The sequence below is a fragment of the Pelodiscus sinensis genome, chromosome 2, assembly GCF_052426305.1.
Source record: "Pelodiscus sinensis isolate ZL-2025 chromosome 2, ASM5242630v1, whole genome shotgun sequence".
NCBI classification, from domain to species: Eukaryota; Metazoa; Chordata; order Testudines; family Trionychidae; genus Pelodiscus; species Pelodiscus sinensis.
Genome location: NC_143053.1, coordinates 254,077,983 through 254,098,443, shown reverse-complemented (window position 1 = coordinate 254,098,443; position 20,461 = coordinate 254,077,983). Strand labels below are relative to the sequence as shown.

At 48.6% G+C, this 20,461-nt stretch overlaps 1 protein-coding gene across 2 annotated transcripts in view; it reads left to right on the top strand.

Annotated features, from left to right (window-relative positions):
* Positions 1-9,430, top strand: part of HHATL (hedgehog acyltransferase like) — a 43,038-nt gene extending 33,608 nt beyond the window's left edge. The window contains exons 9-11 of one of the 2 annotated variants that reach the window (XM_006120610.5): positions 294-495; positions 4,639-4,780; positions 6,727-9,430. In XM_006120610.5, coding sequence (XP_006120672.3) covers positions 294-495; positions 4,639-4,780; positions 6,727-6,848 — 466 coding nt within the window. In that variant the 3' untranslated portion in view covers positions 6,849-9,430. The remainder of the gene's footprint in view (positions 1-293; positions 496-4,638; positions 4,781-6,726) is intronic. The other variant, XM_006120609.5, reaches the window with a different exon arrangement.
* Positions 9,431-20,461: the final 11,031 nt, after the last annotated feature.

Genomic DNA, 20,461 nt, shown 5'->3' with positions numbered 1-20,461 from the left:
CCAGTTCCCCCCATCATCCCCCAGAAGAGGGAACCCTTCCACAGCTGGGGCACCCATACAAAGCCTTCTTCCTTCCACTGGTGTAGTAACAGCAACTCGCTCTTACCTAGCACTTTGCACCCATGCTTCCCAAAGCAGGGCCAGGGTCATTATTCCCATTTTACAGATAGGAAAACTGAGGCATGGGAGGCGATGGGACATACCCAAGGTCGGCCAGCAGACCAGCGGTTGAGGCTGGGATACAACACAGGTCACCACAAAACAACACCCACCCTGTTACCTTTGCCCCCGAGGTACGTGTACGATCACCTAGGGGAGACCCACGACAACGTTGTGAAGGAGCTTCGGGCGACCGTCTCCACCTTCGCTGTCACCACCCTGTGGCTGGGCCCCTGCGAGATTGTTTACATCTGGTCTGTCTGCAACTGCTTTGGCCTCAACTTCGAGCTCTGGGTGCAAAAGTTTTTCCAGAGGGAGCCTTTTGCCAGCGTGGAGGTAAGAAACTCAGCAGCGACCTGCTGTTGGGCGGGGTGGGTCTAGTGGGGTGGAGTGACATGTCAATGTATGAGAACAAAATGTGACTTCAGTGGAGCAGCACCAGCTCACGTCCTGGGGCCCAAAATGCCGACGTCACCCACCATGTTAGAGCTGCAAGACAAGGGGGAGCTGGAAGGCAGAACCGCAACATGGTAGCTCTCCCGGGCAGTCTGCCACAGAACTGCCATCATCCCTGCCTCAGTTTCCCCTTGGTTTTTTCAGGGACGGAACCTTGATCTATGAGTCTGAGCCTGTAGCTCCAGACCTCCAGCTGGGCTAGTTCCATCTCTCCCCTTTCAGGACTGAAAGGAGTCTGGTCTGACCCAAAGCTCATCCTGCTTCTTTAGTGAAGCACCTCTCAGTAGTCCTGGGAGTTTGGGCTTTTGGCTCGGAGATCTCTCTACTCCCCTTTTCTGGGCTGCCCCCTTTATAAGTGTCTTCCCCCGAACAGGGTGGAACTAAAGCCAGTTAAAGCAGGAACAGAAAGTATTGCTGTTATTGTTAAAACAACAAGGAGTCCGGTGGCACTTTAAAGACTCACGAATGTATGAAGGTTTTGGGGCACAAGCTTTTGAGAGCTAAAGCTCGCTTCCTCAGATGCTGAAGAGAAACTGTGTTATTGTCACCACCCTGGCCAGGGCTCTCAGTGGTCTGGACTTCATCATTCCCATGCGGAGCTAGCAGTGGGATCAGTCTAGGGACTCTAGGTGATGCAGTCAGAGACTTGTACATATAAACTTTCTACTGTGTCCCTGGGCTCATTCCTAGCTCAAGTGGCTCCTGCCCGAGCATTTTCTCGGATGCCCACCAGAAACAAAACATTTAGGCTGTGTCTAGACTGGCAAGTTTTTCCGGAAAATCAGCCGCTTTTCCGGAAAAACTTGCCAGCTGTCTACACTGGCCGCTTGAATTTCCGGAAAAGCACTGACAAACTCATGTAAGATTGTCAGTGCTTTTCCGGAAATACTATGCTGCTCTCATTCGGGCAAAAGTCTTTTTCCGAAAGACTTTTGCGCAAAAGGGCCAGTGTAGACAGCATAGTACTGTTTTCCGCAAAAAAGCCCGTCGCGAAAATGGCAATCGGGGCTTTTTTGTGGAAAAGCGCATCTAGATTGGCCACGGACGTTTTTCCGCAAAAATTACTTTTGCGGAAAAGCATCCTGCCAATCTAGACGTGCTTTTCCGAAAATGCTTTTAACGGAAAACTTTTCTGTTAAAAGCATTTTCGGAAAATCATGCCAGTGTAGACGTAGCCTTACTCTGTATCCAGAGGGAATTATTCCAGAACTTTTTTTTTCATTCTGAAAAAAAAGACCAAGTTTTTAGCCCACTTAGGGATGAAAACAAACATTGAAAGATTGTAACTTCCCACAGGCCAGAAATGCCATTTTTGATCTGTTCTAGAGACCGGAATCCCATGTACGTCTGGGAGCTAGTGGTCTGTAGGAGGATGCAGCCAGGAACCATGCAGGGAAACATTTCTGTTCTTTGCACCAAACTGAAACCACTGACTCTGACAGCGATGCTGTAACCATCCCCTTGCTTCTGCAAATTGAACTTTTAACCAGCTTATAACACACCGAGCCAGAGAAATCTTATTGCCCAAAGCACCACAATTTTCAGCTCCAAGGATCCTGAGATTTCTAGTTCTCTTTGAAGATTTCTATAAAAACCACTTCCCATCTCCACTGAGGATTAGGTGCAACTAGCACATTCTGCTCTTTCACTGGGGTTTACGTTTTTTTTAAACCTTAACAGCTTCTAGCTAATGCTAATAACAGTCATGACGCAGGAGAGCTTTCGCTGGCTTGCAAGCCTGCCTCCACACTGTGGGCTATTGCTAAGGTGGACAGGAGAGGCAAACACCTCGCCCTCTGAACTGTGCAAACTTTGGGCCATTCCCAAGTCTATCAGAGCGGGACTCAGTGCAGGATCAGAGGAGAACTTTTCACACACCTTTGTGCTCCCCCATTTTTTGAATCCATGTGTGCTAAAAGAGCCAAAACGCAGCAGTATTCGACAACTGGCTGCCCATGGCCCCAGGGAACGATTCCAACAACAGGAGGGCAGCCCCATGTAGCAACATCCCCATTTAGCAACTGCCCCAGGCTAGTCCTCCTCTCTGGAAAGATGGTGGCAAAAGGGCTGCTCCACCGAATATATCGCAGAGCAAAGGAATCATTAAAAAAAGGGATAGAGAATAAGACAGAGAATATCTTATTGCCCTTATATAAATCCATGGTACGCCCTCATCTGGAATACTGCGTACAGATGTGGTCTCTTCATCTCAAAAAAGATATACTGGCACTAGAAAAGGTTCAGAGAAGGGCAACTAAAATGATGAGGGGTTTGGAATGGGACCCATATGAGGAGAGATTAAAGAGACAGGGACTTTTCAGCTTGGAAAAGAGGAGACTAAGAGGGGATATGATAGAGGTCTATAAAATCATGAGTGGGGTGGAGAAAGTGAATAAGGAAAAGTTATTTACTTGCTCCCATAATATAAGAATTAGGGGCCACCAAATGAAATTAATGGGCAGCAGGTTTAAAACAAATAAAAGGAAGTTCTTCTTCACACCGCGCATCGTCAAACTGTGGAACTCCTTGCCTGAGGAGGTTGTGAAGGGTAGGACTATAACAGGGTTTAAAAGAGACCTAGATAAATTCATGGAGGTTATGTCCATTAATGGCTCTTAGCCAGCATGGGTAAGGAATGGTGTCCCTAGCCTGTTTGTCAGAGGGTGGAGATGGATGGCAGGAGAGCTGCTTGATCATTACTTATTCGGTTCACTCCCTCTGGGGCACTTGGTATGGGCCGCTGTCGGCAGACAGGATACTCGGCTGGATGGGCCTTTGGTCTGACCCGGTATGGCCGTTCTTATGTTCTTGAAGCAGCTTTAGTATGGAGCAACCCTGCACCATGTGCCTGCCTGCTGACAGAAAGCTCCCAGTTCTTCCATTCCCATCAGCCCTCTGTCCGGAGGAGTTAAGTGTCTCCATCCTGCGAGACAAAGGAACCTATGACAAGACTCAGGGGATAATCCAGGCGTGGGCGGGTGTGCGGGGGATACGACGTGGGCAGGGTTTGCTTGATGAGGTGTCTGTGAGAGCACCACCCCATCCAGGGACCCGGATGCCAGGGCAAGCTGGCAGTTGTGTGGGGGGACGGAAGGCGGTGGCCTCAGGCTGGCCCCACTCACACCTTAGCCTGATTGCTGCACACTCCGCTCCATTGGGGGGATCCTCATGCTGCTATGGGCACTTCGCACGGAGCAGAGCTTTGTGGGCAGCAGGCCCAGCTCTGGGAATCCCTCCTGGAAGATGCTGAGCTCCCCAGCTCCCATAGAGTCCACGGCTCAGCATTTTGCAGAATGGGGACCTTGTGTTCCAACTGGAAACAATGAATAGGCTGGGGTGGAGGGGGAGTTAGACTAGACATGAAGGATGGGCCAGGGGTTAGCCTGCTACATCTGCCTTCAGATTCCCTGTATGACCTCGGGCAAGTGACTTGGTCCATTGAACTGAGGGGGAGGGGGAGGAGAGGGAAGGGCCAGGCCTTAGTGGCCCCATTCCTCCATTCCCCATCTGTATAATGGGAGCAATAGTACAGTTGTCCCTCCCAGCGATACTCTGAGGATAAAGACCGCGTGGCACTCAAATACCATGCATGTGGAACCTGAGGACACGTCTAGACTTGTCATCACTTTCGAAAGAGGATATGCAAATTCGGCGTGGCTTTGCATATCTTCTTCCCATCGCTTTTTTGAAAGAGGATTGTTCAAAAATAAAAATAGTCTGGAAGCGTTTTTTTCAACCTCCCCTTTAAAAAAAATAACAAGAAAAGAAAAACAAACCCGCTCTTCCTAAAAAAAGGAAGTTTACGCGGTTTTTTCTAAAAAGGGTTTTTTTTTCCGAAAAAACTGCATCCAGACGAAAATGCGATCGGAAGAAGATGTGCAAATTGGTACCGAATTTGCATATCATCATATGCAAATTTGAGTCGAATTTGCATATCATCTTTCAAAAGTGAAAGCAAGTCTAGACGTGCCCTGAGATGGGCACAACTAACACAAACCCTCACGCCACTGTTTCTCCGGGCAGGCCAACATGTCAGAGCCGATGTCTCGGCGGATTAGAGGAATCTTCGGGGCTGCAAACTTCTGGGCCATCGTCCTCTACAACATCCTTGCTCTCAACAGTCTGGACTTCATGCTGCTGGTTACCAAGAGACTCCTCCTGACAGGTAAATTCCTTCTGGTTCCCTCAGGCTGGACAAGCCCTTTTCTTGGTGTACAGGGGCCACGACACCGAACTCAAACCAAAGCCCCCCAGCCTGGCACCCCTTTCCAATGGGAAGAGAGTTTGTCGTGAGCTTATAAGCTACTTGGGGGGCAGAGACCATCATTTCATGCCGCGTTTGTTCAGCACCTAGCCCGGGGGGCTGACCACAGCTTAGATCGGTCAGTGCTATTGCAACCTATCTCATAATAACAATGGGGATTTATTTCCTCGCTGCCGCCTTCATCCCCTACGGCCTCGACTCCTGTCTGGAGCTGAAATGGGTAGACCCATACGCTCTTTGCCAGCCTTGTATCTCTAATAGTGTCTCAGGCCTCTTTGTTGGATGTTCTCCAGTGAGCGCCCCCCGGCTGTGCGTTCCTCCCGAGTGTGTTCAAACGGCCTGGGCTGTGCGTAGCTGACTGAGTGGTGCACACACAGGGGACTGGCTGGCTCAGGAGGGGGGTAACGTGACCCGGAGGGTTCAGCATGTCAGAAGTGCCTGATGGCTGAGCTCATTGTGGTTGCTGGTCATGTTACTCATTGAGAGGACCAGTTTTAGCCCACACAAAGCCTGGAGCTCTGCTGTGGAAACCGTCCATAATGCTGCCAGGCTCCCTGCCCCGCCCCATGGAATTACAGCCAGGGGGGCTGATAGGATCACTGGGCAATGTAGGGGGCCCCATCTCTGTGCTCCCGGAAGGGGTGGGACCTCAGTGGAGGGGGCAGGACTGGGGCTGCCAGCCCTCAGTATCACCTGGATGGCTCACTGCCCCTAAAGGCGTAAGGCAATGGCTGGCAGTCCTGGGCCTTTTAAAAATGCCAGGCCCCAAAGCAAATATCCCCTTTGTCTCCCCTCCCCCATCGTCGGGCCTGATTACAGCCCTGTGCCGGAGGCTACTTCTCCTGTCGGTTATTTGTATTGTAAACGAGGGCGTGTGAACGAACTCCCCCGTTATCTAGGAGAGAGAGGTGGATGGTGCGCGTGGGATCTCCAGGGGCAGGTTAACGCCAGGCCTTGGGGATTGCAGGCTCAGAGCGTATAGAGGGGCAGGTGGTGAAGAAGGACGGCATGGGGCTGGCTAAGTGACCCTTAGGCATCTGTCTGAGCTCGGGGAGCTGAGAATGTCTTTCCACGTGACTCAAAGCCAGGAGGGCCTCACGATGTATAGAAGACCATACTATGTTGGCAGATCTGGGCCCACCCCTGCACCCCAGTGGAGGAGGGGAGAGCTCACAGGGTCAGATCTAAACCCCATGGAGGTTGATGAAAAGACTGCCATGGATCGCTGTGGGCTGTGGATCATGTACAGACAGAACCATCCCTAGGCAGCTGTGAAATACTCTGCTGAATAGAGCACCTGAAAATTTGGGGCACCAATTTTCCAGGTGCCCTATGCAGCTGCATTACAGGCTGCCTTCTTCCTGCTCCCTATCCCGTGTGCTCCTCTTAGCCAACAGTCAGATACTAGTGAGGGCTCTCTTCTGCCAGGTTTGGGGCAGAGACGAGGAAGCCCCAAATCCCAGGCCTCCAGCAGAAGCTGCAGAGAGGAGGGAGAGAAGCCCCAAGCCCCGACAGAAGCTGCGTAGGGGAGGAGGGAGAAAGGGAGGGAGGGCAGTCCTGAGCCCCAGGCCTCCAGCAGAAGCCGTGTGGAGGAGGCGGGGGGAAGGTCCAGGCCCCCAGCACAAGCAGCAAAGAGGGGGTGGAGAGGAAGGGAAGCCTGAGCCCCAGCAGAAGGCATGCAGGGAGGCCTCATTTGCATAGGGCCCCCTAAAGTGGAAGGATGGCCCTGTGTACAGGCTCATCCCGTCTCAGGACCTACCAAGCAAGGATGCTGAGTTGCATTTGGAGAAGCACCTCACCCTTTTCATTAACGCCCACGTCAAACCGTCTGTCCCTCCGGCTTGCAGGTTTCCCACTCAGCACCTTGTCCATCTGGTTCATCACCTATTGCGGGGTGCAGCTCATCAAGGAGAGGGAGCGCCTCCTGGCGGTAGAAGAGGAGAAAAGCGACAAAGAAAAGGCAGCATAGAGAGGAGAGGAGGCTTGGCCCAGAATCCTCAGCGGCAGCATCGTGTCCTCCCGGCCGTCAAGGCCCAGGCGCCTGCAAGCGAGGCTCTCCAGCGTCATCTGCAGCCACGCTCCTGTATTTTCCCCATGTACAAAGCCCCTGTAATAAACCTCTCCTAGTTTAAATAAAGATTTTCGATAAGACCGTAGTGAGATTTTCATATGCGAAGAGCTAAGTGATGGTAGAGCCAGGCAGTACGTGATCCCAGCATCTCAAGTCCTCAACTTCCAGCTGAGTTAAAGCATTTGGTCCTGCTGCAAGAACAGCACTTGGGCTACATGTACACTGGTGGCTTCTTGCTCAAGAACAGCTGTTCTTGCGCAAAAGCTTGCCAGGTGTCTACACGGCACGCGTGTTCTTGTGCAAGTCAATTTACAAGTGTTGGAAAACAGCACTTCTTCCAGAAGAGTTATTCCTCTCCCCACAAGGAATAAGTCTTCTTGCGCAAGAGCTCTTGTGCAACAGGGCAGTGTAGACAGGCTACATGAACTTCTTGCGCAAGAAACCCCTATGACTAAAATGGCTATCAGAGCTTTCTTGCACAAGAGAGCATCCACACTGCCATAGACACTCTTGTACAAAAGCACATCTCTTGTGCTAAAGCACATGCCAGTGTGGACGCGCTCTTGTGGAAGACGTTTTGCGCAAGAACTCTTCCGCAAAACAGTTCTTGCGTAAGAAGCTGCCAGCGTAGACGTAGCTCTCGTGTTTCAGAAGAAGGCAGTTCCTCTGTACTATAATGCACCGGGCTAATTGTTCTTCCCATAAGATGGGAGGGATTCCTTCCTCTTCCCAAGAAGAGAGGGTCGTCTTATACCTTGAAGCAAGCAGGGTGGTGACTGCTTTCTTATGCTGTCTAGCGACAGCTTCATAGTGTGGCTCAGAAAATTGCCTCGCCCTTCACTAATGCATTCTGGGGAGCAGGCATATGTTTCAATCTAATCTCTTTATAACAACAGATGCCAAAATAAAATCTATACTAAAAAACAAATGTTAAAGCCCCGAAAGTATTTGAGCAAGGACTGGAGAAAATGCTTTACAATGACAGACTTAGGCCTAGTCCACACTAGGATGTTAGATAGCAGGTAATAGAATAGTTGATTAAATGCATGAATTCTTAGGCATTAGTCAACTATTTTATAGTCCCCAGGGGCAGGGCTGGCAGCCAGTGCAATCCAGCCCCACTCCCAGGGAGCACCCTGCTGCCCTGCGCTGCTGCCTCTGACACAGAGGCAGCAGCCCATGTCTGTTGGGGGAGGCGGGAAGGGGGGGGTCCAAGCTCCCTGCAAACAGAGGCTGCTGGGGGCGGGGGAGGTGGCGGGGAAGACTGTGCCGGCTGCAGCTTCTGTCCGCGGGGAGCCTGGACAGAGTCTGAGTTTGCAGTGCAAGGGGTGGGGAGGTAACATCTCGGAGCCAGTGCTTGGAGGAACCAGCTTTTAAGCCAGCTCCTCCCAGTACCAGGTCCTGCTGCCTGCCCCCCCCCCCCCCCCATCCCCTTTCTGCCTCTGATACAGTAGCAGTGGGAGGAGGGGGAATGCGAGTAGTCAATTAGATTAACTGATAAACCTAGGCTTATTGATTAATCGACTATTTGACTATTCATTCACATTCCTAGTCTACACTACGTCCCCCCCACCCCATCAATCCAGGCTATGAAACTTCAGCTACACGAACAGATATGAGGTTGGTTTGACACAATTTGTTCTTGACAAATCCCTGGTGATTGTTACTTAGCACCTTTTTATCTTCCAGACGTTTGCAGATGGGGGTCCTTAATTATTTGTTCCATTATATTTCCTGGCACCGACGTTAAGCTGACTGGTGTGTAGTTTCCTGAGTTGTCCTTATTTCCCTTTTTATAGATGGGCACTATATTTGCCCTTTTCCAGTCTTCTGGAATCTCTTCCAACGTCCATGAGTTTTCAAAAATGATAGGTAATTGCTCAGATACCTCCTCAATCAGCTTGTCAGGTATTGTAGGATGCATTTAATCAGGCCCGGGTGACTTGAAGATATCTAACTTTTCTAATGATAGAAATGTAGCTGTGTTAGTCTGGGGTAGCTGAAGCAAAATGCAGGATTAATGCCCACAAAACAGATATCAGACAAGATCACAAAGAGAAAACAGTTTCTTGCCATTTTAACCAGAAAGGACACTCTCTCAATGACTTAACCACCTGCATTCTGCTACAAAGATCTTTTACATCTGCACTTGAAAGGGAATCCTCTGAACTGTCATTCATGTTAAAATTCGACACTCTCCAAAGAGGATTGAACAAACACTTGAACTATCTTACACATTATCAAGATAGCTTTCCCAATTATCACCTCTAATACCATTAACTCACAAACATCCCACTCTCCCCACCTCTAATATCGTCAATTCACAGACACTTACCTTCCTTCCTTCCCCTCCTCCCCCCCCCGCATCCCCCTCCTGTTCTGCAATGTGATTTGTCCTTTTCATATGTGTTCATTTTTTTAATTGTATCCTTTGGTATATATGGTTGTGACTATTTTCTTCCACTATTTGATCTGAGGAAGTGGGTCTGGCCCACGAAAGCTCATCATCTAATAAACCATCTTGTTAGTCTTTAAAGTGCTACATTGTCCTGCATTTTGCTTTAACTTTTCTAAGTAATGACTTCTATGGGCTCACTTCTGATTCATATCTATATAAGTGAGACTAGACTCTAGACCCGTCTGTGCCCTTGGCCAAGTCACTTAACCTTGTGGCGGCTCAGATTCCCCATGGACTATTCCTCTCATTCGCAAACTGAATTCATTAATATTGCTGGAGGAGCTTTGAAATACGGGACTTTATGAAGTTCCCTGTATACATGCATATGGTGATATGGTTGGACACACACTGGATTCTGATCTCACTTCTACAAGTGTAACTCTACTGATGCATCAGGGTCAAATTACCATATGGAAGAGGAGAACCAGCCACATAAGCCCTTACTCTCTGCTCACACCTGTTGTACACACGATGTAACTCCACTACTATTTCTGGAGTGACTCCCAAATGATACCAGCTGGCCTCAGAGGACAATCAGGCTCCGTGGAGTGACACATAGGTCGGACTCAGACACACGCGCTCTGTTGCTCCAGTTCCATGCTGCCGTAATGCTGCTGAAATCAAAGGCGTTACACTGTCATAAAACTGGAGCGACCGCCATCCATAGCATCAGGATGTCTTGTAAGACAGTCAAGGAGCCATACTGATTTGCTGCAAGTGAGGATCTGCCCCAAAGTCATGAGGGAGGTAGGGGGATCCTATCTTTTGGGGGAGTCTCTCCTTTTTTAATCTCATTCACCCCACTCAGATGCCAGCCCTGACTCGAGCATACCGTCTGCTTCTGGACACCCTTAGCACATGTTTCCTGGCACAATCAACAGCCTCAGAGATGCAAAATGTACCCATCCAGGACAGCAACGGCATCAGAAGAATCACGGCTCTTTCAGAACAATCAGCTGTCCTCCTGTTCGAGGCTGAAGATGTAGCATGTGGCTGTGTGCTGAACCAGGAGGGATGAGTCAGGGTGCAGACTATTTGGGTAAGCGCAGTCAGAGACCATCCCGCCCAGGGTGTCAGACCGAATGACTGGAGTGGCAACGCTCAGTATGACAACGCAGGGCTGTACTGTCTCGGAGAAAAAATAATCCATCCACGAAGAGGCTAAATTTAACCCACAGCTGTACCCGCTGGAACGTTCAACCTGAGCTAATTTTAGACATTGCCCGAGGGAGCATTGCTGCGGAGACACTTAATAAAAGAGCGTGTGCGTTCTTTCCGCCTCTGCAGGCGGTTAACCCCACTCCTGCTTTGCAAAGCTGCTGCTGGTGTTAGAAGCCAGCCTGGTGTCGGGGAAAGAGCCAGGAGGTTCCTGAGGTCTTATCCTGGCTCAGTGCCCAGCCTCACACCGCGCAATGGCAATCACTGGCAACTTTAAAATCAGGATTGAGCGTTTTGCTCCAGGATTTGCGCCAGTTCGCACAGGAATCATTCCGGGGAAGTTGTCTTGCCTGCATTCTACAGGGGCTCAGACGAGAAGATCACAACCATCCCTTCTGGCCTGAGAATCTATGTATCCAAGTCACATTTGGGCTCAGTTTCCTATTCCATGGCCAGAGCCGTCTTTATCCATATGCAGAATACACAGCTGCATAGGGCACCTGAAAATTTGGGTCTTAGTGTCCACCCATTTGCTTCTTCCTATCCCTGGTCTGTGGCTCTGCTTCCTCCGGAGAGAATCTGGTTAACTTAAATGTGGGGGGGAAAAAACCCTGCTAGCTATTTTTAACAGCTCATCAAACCTGTGACAGAGCCATTGAAGTGGTAATGAAGCCGTTGAACAGGCATTGCCAACCCCAGGTCTAGAGTGTCAGTTTCTGAATTGACTGTTAGTCCACAGGACCTTAGTTTAAAATTTGCATTACAAATATTTCATTTGTGTGTTGCTGAAGATTATTCATTTACATCTCTAAAAAATCATCATTCCCCTTGTCCAGAGCTGCTGTTGGGCAGAAGGGCACCCGTTTCATGGGACTGCGTAGGGACAGCTCTGCCGACGGGAATTCCAGCACATGTCCATCTCCCCACAGAGGTGTGGTGGGGCTGGCTTACAAAGACGGGGGCGGGGGGGCATAAATGCTAAGGATTCACTTCACCTAGGATTGGGGTCTCTGGAGGGTTAGTCTGTTAGGAGACGGCGTTACAGCAATCGCTACTTTAATCACTTGTGGCTCAGACACAACATGATCTCAATAAATTCCACCATTGCCCAAGCAGCAGACGCTAAATACTTTTCACAGCAGTCACATTATACCATACACACCACCTCTCCTCACAGATGTTGGGACCCATCTGATGCCGACAGAAGTTAATGGAAAGACTCCCATTGACTTCAGTGGGTTTTGAGTTAGTTTCTTATCCACCTGTATAAACCCACTGAATTCAATGAAGACTTCAGTTTAGATTTTGGCCCGGTGTGTTGTTGTAACCCTATGTGGGACACTAATGTGAAAAACGACACCCCGGCTGTGTCTACACTGGGCCACTTATTCCGGAAAATCAGCCGCTTTTCCGGAATAAGCTGCGAGCTGTCTACACTGGCCCCTTGAATTTCCGGAAAAGCACTGACGATCTACTGTAAGAAATCAGCTGCTTTTCTGGAAAAACTATGCTGCTCCCGCTCGGGCAAAAGTCATTTATCCGGAAAACTGTTCCGGAAAAGGGCCAGTGTAGACAGCACAGTAGTCTTTTCCGGAAAAAAGCCCTGATCGCGAAAATGACGATCGGGGCTTTTTTCCGGAAAAGCGCGTCTACATTGGCCAAAGACGCTTTTCCGGAAAAAGGGCTTTTCTGAAAAAGCAGCCTGCCAGTGTAGATGCTCTTTTTCCGGAAATACTTATAACGGAAAACTATTCCGTTTTAAGCATTTCTGGAAACTCATGCCAGTGTAGACACAGCCCTCATGTATAGTTCAGGATCATTTTAGTCATTATTTACTCCTTTGCCTAACACAGGAACTGGCGGTCACCAAATGGAATGAATAAGTAGCAGGCTTAAAACAAACAAAAGGTAGTATTTCTTCACACAACTTACTGTCAAGCTGTGGAACTCTTTGCTAGAGGTGGTTGTGAAAACCGGGACTTTAACGGGGTTCAAAAAAGAGGGAGGTAGAGTCATGGAGCATAGGTCCATCAATGGCTATTAGCCAGGATGGGTAAGGATAGTGTCCCTAGCCTTTTTTGCTAGACGCTGGGAATAGGAGATAGGGGAGGATCACTTGCTGTTTTCCTGTACTGTTCATGCCTTCTGGGGCACCTGGGATTGGCCACTGTCGGGAGACAGGAGACTGGGCTGGCTGAACCTTTGGTCTGACCTAATGCTGCTGTTCTTATGTTCTGCTCTCTGGAACTGAGTTAGTGTCAAAAAATTGTGGAGGGGGGGTCACTGGGCCCTCTACCTCCTCCCCTTCCCTCCTCCCCATCCACAGCCAGATGCGACTCTCAGTCAGCAGGTCGAATAGGTGTATTAGTTCACAGGGACACAGCATAGCATAGACTTGTTAGCCCAGTAACCAGAAGCAATCAGGACAATCCATCTTCTTAAAGTCAAGGGTCCTGTCCCATCTCTACCTCCCAATCCAGCAAGACTCACTGGCACACTCCAGTGAGCCTGGGCCATTGTGAATGTGCTGGCTTGGACATCCTCCCTCGGAGAGTCACACCCGGAATTCCGATCCCTATCACACGGGGTTGCTAAGGACAGTAGAAATCACATGCAACATAACAGTGAACAGAGTAAATACAATCCCCACTTCGTCACAGCTGGGTCCTGTTTCAATGATTCACTTCACCTAACGGCTTGGGATCATAATAACACATTAATAAAACAGTGGTGATACCAATCAAGAGAGAGAGACCAGGAAAAGAAAGGGATCTAGACAGATTAAAGAGCTGGGTAAAAATAAGACACAACTTAGCAAAGTGAAAATGAATGCACCGGGGGAAAATAATCCAAAAATCCAGATATTCAGCAGCAGGCAGATGCGGCACCTGGCTTTGAGTAGTAGCAGCTCTGGCCTTCAAAAGCAATGCTACACCGGCTGCGCAGTACAGGCGGGTGGCTTACAAAACCAGCTCTAAAAGGCGGTGGTTTAACAGCCACAGAAGACAGCGCCTGGAAAAAAAAAAGACAGTCAAAGTAGTGGGTGGAGGCAGCAGGGAAGGCGCATTCTATGGGCCATACTCCAATCTGTCAGCCCCCTTCGGCTGTGCAGGCAGGAGTCAGCGTGGCATGGAATATGGTGTGTGTCGAGTGGCCATGCAGACCACTCCCAGTGCAAGCATGATGATGGGTTGTGCTGCTCTCCAAGTCCAAGAGGCAAAAACGGCCAATAGAAACAAAGAAGTGGGAGAGTGCTAGCAGTGATCCCCTCTTTCCCACCATGCTGTTGTGGGTGCTTGTGTGGCTTAAACCCACTGGGGTAAATGGATCCAGAGCTCCAGTGGCAGAGGAAACACAGCAAGGTCCCTGGCTCACAGGCTCCTTGAGCATCTGTCAGGTCAGTGTTTGCCCATAGGGCAATGTGCCGTTTCCATCAGCTTTGGTACAGGAGCAGAATGGGAGGCAGGTGTACTTGGTCTGTAATAAACAATGGATTGTCAGGCAGCTAGACAGGTAGGGTCATACCTGAGACTGGTTATCACAAGCTCAGTGACACTCTTCAAGGTGCAGTTCCAAAATCTTGTAGCATCTCTGTTGTCTCTTGTTCAGTTCAGATCATTAACATAAGAACAGCCTCAGACATTCTACGTAACCATGGGTGGGTCATCTAGTCCCAGTTTTTCACACACAACCATCCAGCTGCTCCCTTTCTGAACAATGGGTCTGGGACAATGTTCCCTCTAATTTTTTTTCCATTTGTGTGCAGAATACATTTTGTTATGTGCACCAAGGCATGTGAAGATGTGCACCATCTGTAGAAACACATGCTAATTAGCTGGGTGGCATTTGTATTTCTCCTGGGTGGCTGCTCAAGTGCTCAGCTTACAGGGAAACCTTTGGCTTTGATGGCACCAAAGTCTCAAGAGCAGTTCTCCGAGGATTCTGTCCTGAAATGACAACTCTTTGGCGAAATCAGCTGACCGTAGGCAGCTTCCACCATCAATGAGGGGAAACTCAGGAGAGCTCTGCCACCTCTAAACTGCACCCAGGTTAAATCTAGACTAAGAGACTCTTCTAGATCTGGCACCATCTAGAGCCCAAAATAACAGTGGTAAGTTGAAATCTAAAGCCCAGACTATGCAGAAATTGCACCATGTTAAGAAAAACCTGTCTCCAAGTAAAATTAGTTAAATCACTCTTCTTGTGTGAACACTCCTAAATCACTTTAGGCCTGGGCTGCCCCAGTTTTCTATGACTATTTCAGTGAGGGCTGTGGTTTTTCACTGAGGGTACATCTACACTACAGCGTTATTTCGAAATAGCTTCTTTCGAAATAACGCGCCAAATCACAAAATGCATTTCGAAATAGCTTTTTGCTATCTCAAAATAGCGCATCCACACTGAGTGGACACTGAATCGCATTTAAGGCTGGCCAGAACCAGGTCCAGCAGGGCATCAGGTCAGGAGTTACCTTGTGTGGCTGCTGCCTGAGGCTCTCTGAGGCCTGTGATTAAAGGGACTCCCCCCACCTGGACTGCTGGTTCTCAGGCTTCCCCGTTTGCCTACCTCGATGAGGGACAGCAAAGCATTTTGTCTCTGCGTGCTCTGGTTGCCCTCATTCGGGACAGCACAGCGCTCTGCAACATGGAGCCAGAGCTGCCCCTGGGCACTCTGGTGCTTCTCGTGGATGCGTTGCTGCGAGCCTGGCTGCACTTTCTGCAGGCTGCCATCCAGGAGGTCCATTGGGGGGGCTGTCAATATCCAGGAGGCCCTGTGGGAAAGCTTCCACCCTGAGGAGCACTAAGAGCCTCCCTGGTCTGCCCCACTGGGGGCTTGTGCCTCATTCCTCCCTCACGTCCTTCCACTTACCCCTCCCTAACTCCCTTTCCTGTTGTCAAATAAAATACATGTATTTTCATGAACACAAACTCTCTTTATTTAATAAAACTGGGTGGAGGGGGGGATGAAACTCTGGTGAGACTGGGGAAAGGAGGCAGGAGAGGGGAAGAGAGAGGGTAGGAGAGGGGAGAGGGAAACCTGGGAGGAGGGAGCTGGAAGGGGGGAACAAGGGGAAGAAGGGGGAGAGGAAGCTCAGGGCTCAGGGTTGGGGGGTCTCGTCGAACCAACTTGATTTTCATGCTAACCTGTTCCTGGGTTCACATGTGGCCTTTGGTGGCCAGGCTGGCAGCCATCCTGCCACAGACGGCCACATTCCTTCATCTAGTGCAAAGATCATGGATGTTGGGGGCATCCCCCCAACCTGAATAAGGTCCATGATCTCCACCCTGGACCAGGAAGGCACCCACCTTCTCTGGGCCCTGGCAGGCTCCTGGGAGCTGGCAGACTGCTCCTGGGGAGCGGTGGAGGGCTGGCTGCCAGTGGCTTGCTAGATCATGGTTTGGGGCCACTGGGTCAGGGGCAGCGACTGCTGGCTCTGGGCAGGCAGGTGTGGAGCTGGCACAGGCACTGTGGCCAGAGTCAACCCCTTTAAGGGCTCAAGGGAGGTGGGGAGGGAGAGGAGTGTTCTTGGTTGAGGCTGGAGTGGCCACCAGGGTACCCTGGGAAGGCTGGCAGCCCCCTATTTCGAAATAAGTGTCTACACAGCACTTATTTCGAAATAGCTATTTCGAATTTGGCGTTAGTCCTCGTGGAATGAGGTTTATCAAATTCAAAATAAGCTCTCTGCTATTTCGAATTAATATTGAAATAGCAGTTTGGCTGTGTAGACGCTAGTAAAGTTATTTTGAAATAACAGCTGTTATATCGAAATAACTTTGCTGTGTAGACATACCCTGAAATAGTTATTCCTATATAACCCTTAGCATGGCTGTCGTTATTCCAGGTTAACTAGTTGCCCACCCCCTCTCCCTCTTTCTGTAGGTGAATAACCATAAGGCAATTTTATACAAATATTACAACACCCACACTGCAGGGAGTGGGTTGTACTGCTTTACCTAGTCAGCATGGCGGACAGCTTTGTACTGATTTAACTACATGGAGTTAATTAAATTGGTGCAATTTGTATGTGTAGACCAGCCCTGAGGTTATATACTAAGGGGGGAAAAAAAAGACGCCTATATACCAATTTTACAATCGTTATAAATTGTTATACTGTAGTTACTCTATCTGTCAAAACTAAGTTACCTCCTCACAATCTCTAAGTAGAGAGCAATTTTCTTTCTCTCTACCTTTGTCTTGTTTACAGATTATTATTCCATTAAGAGAACTGCTTGGAGGAACCAGCGTGTATCCACACGCATTTCAGTCAGGCATTTTTCTGTTCCCCTGAGGTGACAATGCCAAGTGCAATGACTGATGGTCTGTCCCAATGGAGAAGACTTAGTACATGGGAAAACCAAGAGCGTTTCTCTGGGCCTGTCTACACGGGGGTTAGTTGTACTGATTCATAAACAGAAAGTAAGGCTAGAAAGCAGTAGCAGCAGAAGTGCCCTAAAAGTGGAAGGGGGGCACAGGTGCCAAATTGTGGCCCTGCCCCCCCCTGCATAGTGCCACCTCTTGAGGCCCCCCCCCCCACTGTCTCGTCTCCCTGAGCCCCTGCCCTCGTCTGCCTCAGATATACTGTGGAAACGTGGGTGGGTCATCTTGTCCCAGTTTTTCACACACACTCATCTGCCCGGCTGCTTCCTTTCTGAACAAAGACCCGGCTCCTGTGCTGCCTCTTCCTCCCAAGAGCCCACCCTTCTCCCTGTCATTCAGTCTTATAGCCAGTAAAAAGTTGGGGGGGCCATGGCCCACCCCCGGACCAGCACCCCTTCGAGAAAGGACCATTCTGATCATTTTGTCTGGCCACCTGCATTCCACAGGCCAGAGATTTCTACCAAGTGAGGTAGAAGCTTTTGCTGAATGAAAGCTTGATGTGTGGGCGACCAGAGCTAACTTTTGGGGGAGCCCCACCTCACCATTTCAAACTCCATATTGCACCAATGCAGCACATCAGCACTTGGGACTCACAGCAACATACATTGATACAAATTGCCCCAGTACAGAGAGGGGCTTTGTGTCTTTTAGGCTTCATCTACATTGCATAGTTATCCCAGGTGATTAGTGTGATGTTGCATCTCAGATTTTTTATGAAAACGTATTTTTGAATATGCATGACTAACTTGAATATGCTTTGTGCAAAATGTGGCATGTAGCCTAGCATTGGAGAGCTTGTAATCACCTGAATGTGAATATTCTATGTGTGTGCATGAATCATTTCTATATTTGAAGTGTATCTAGATGTGCTAGTGAAGGCCATTAGCTGTACTCAAGGAACTTAATAGCCCAGTGCTCAACACAATGATCTGTGAATAGTCTTGTTTTTCTTAAACAAGTCTTAAAGCTTTAAGCCTGGACTATGGTTGGTCCTGCCAAGACATGTGGCCCACTTACCTGATTCTGGAAACTATTTTGGATATGGTACTTTCCCATGGGGATATTAAAGAGTTGAAACTGAGCACAAAGAATTCTCACCTTGGGCAAAATCTATTTATAGGCAGGGATCCAAACAATAGGGGAGTTGGCAGATGCGAGACACCAGGACAGCTCCTGCTTGCCACCCTGATGATTGCTGGAAATATCTAAGACTGAACAGAGGAACAGATGGTGCCCAAGTTAGGAGGTTGCCTAGTGTGTGAGAAAAGAGCATTACGACTATTGTTAGGGTAAGAAATTTCATGTAACTAGTTTTTAGAGTCTGAAGCTTAGCTGGCATGTTTTATTTTATTTTGCTTAGTAACTTACTTTCATCTGTCTGTTATCACTTGCAACCTCTTATATACTCTTTTATCTTCCAGAAGACTGGAAAAGGGCAAATATTGTGCCCATCTATAAAAAGGGGAATAAGAACAACCCAGGAAACTACAGACCAGTCAGTTTAACGTCTGTCCCAGGGAAGATAATGGAGCAGGTAATTAAGGAAATCATATGCAAACACTTGGAAGGTAATAAAGTGATAGGGAATAGCCAGCATGGGTTTGTGAAGAACAAGTCATGCCAAACTAATCTGATAGCTTTCTTTGATAAGATAACGAGCCTTGTGGATAAGGGAGAAGCGGTGGATGTCATATACCTAGACTTTAGTAAAGCATTTGATACGGTCTCGCATGATATTCTTATTGATAAACTAGGCAAATATAACTTCGATAGGGCCACGATAGGGTGGGTGCATAATTGGCTGGATAACCGTAGTCAGAGAGTTGTAGTTAATGGTTCTAAATCCTGCTGGAAAGGGATAACAAGTGGAGTTCCTCAAGGGTCTGTTTTGGGACCCGTACTGTTCAATATCTTCATCAATGATGTAGATATTGGGATAGAGAGTACGCTTATTAAGTTTGCAGATGATACCAAACTGGGTGGGGTTGCAACTTCTTTGGAGGATAGGGACATAATTCAAAATGACCTTAGCAAGTTAGAGAAATGGTCAGAGGTAAACAGGATGAGGTTTAATAAAGAGAAATGCAAAGTGCTCCACTTAGGAAGGAACAATCAGTTCCATACATACAAGATGGGAAGCGACTGTCTAGGAAGGAGCATGGCGGAAAGGGATCTAGGGGTCATAGTGGACCACAAGTTGAATATGAGCCAACAGTGTGATGCTGTTGCAAAAAAAGCAAATATGATTCTAGGTTGTATCAACAGGTGTGTTGTAAGCAAAACTCGTGAAGTCATTCTGCTGCTCTACTCTGCACTAGTTAGGCCTCAGCTGGAGTACTGTGTCCAGTTCTGGGCGCCACATTTCAAGAAAGATGTGGAGAAATTGGAAAGGGTACAGAGAAGAGCGACAAGAATGATTAAAGGTTTAGAGAACATGACCTATGAAGCCAGGCTTCATGAACTGGGCTTGTTTAGTTTGGAAAAAAGAAGATTAAGGGGGGACATGATAGCGGTTTTCAAATATCTAAAAGGGTGTCACAAGGAGGAAGGCGAAAATTTGTTCCTCTTGGTTTCTGAGGACAGGACAAGGAGTAATAGGCTTAAAGTGCAGCAGGGGAGGTTTAGATTGGACATTAGGAAAAAATTCCTAACTGTCAGGGTGGTCAAATATTGGAATAAATTGCCAAGGGAGGTGGTGGAATCTCCCTCTCTGGAGATATTTAAGAACAGGTTAGATAGACATCTGTCAGGGATGGTGTAGACGGAGCTTGATCCTGCCTTGAGGGCGGGGGGCTGGACTCGATGACCTCTCGAGGTCCCTTCCAGTCCTATTATTCTATGATTCTATGATTCTATTTAATACAATCACTTTCATTTATTATGAAACTCAGTGCAAGTGTAAGCGGGGTCAAGGTAAACTCTACCCTGACATCTGGTTGTGAACTGTGGCAAGTGGTACAAAGAGACTTCAAGGGCTAAGCCCAATTTGCATAGACACACCCACCCTGTCTAGTATGTGCTCACAGCAGCCCAAATGGTCACTTTGGCCACTGTGGGATCCCCAGTCTCTCTGTTATTGAGGCAGGGGGGATAAAAGTGTTGTTACCCTTCAGATTCCTTATTCCTGATTTTAAGAGGAATAAGGGACCTTTCAGAAAAGGCTTTATTTTCCGAAAGATCCCTGTCTAGACTGGCACTTTTTTCCGGCAAAGCCCCGAGTCGGAAAAAAGCGGCAGCCATGTTCATGCAAATGGAGCGGGGAAAATTTAAATCCCCGCTGCATTTGCAATTCCGACTTGTCTCATCTGCATCCCTTTTCCGGAAAAAGGGTGCAGTGTAGACACAGCCCTTCTGTATAAAACTGCTGTGCAGAGTCAGATGGATTTAGCTGGGGTTCTGATCCCATTGGGGAAGTGCACCTGGGTGCTGTGTCAAGTCCCCGTGACAAAGCCCGCCCAGAGTTGAGCTGCTCTTCGTGTCTGCGTTGCTCTGCTGTGGGCGGTGACCCCACCTCTGT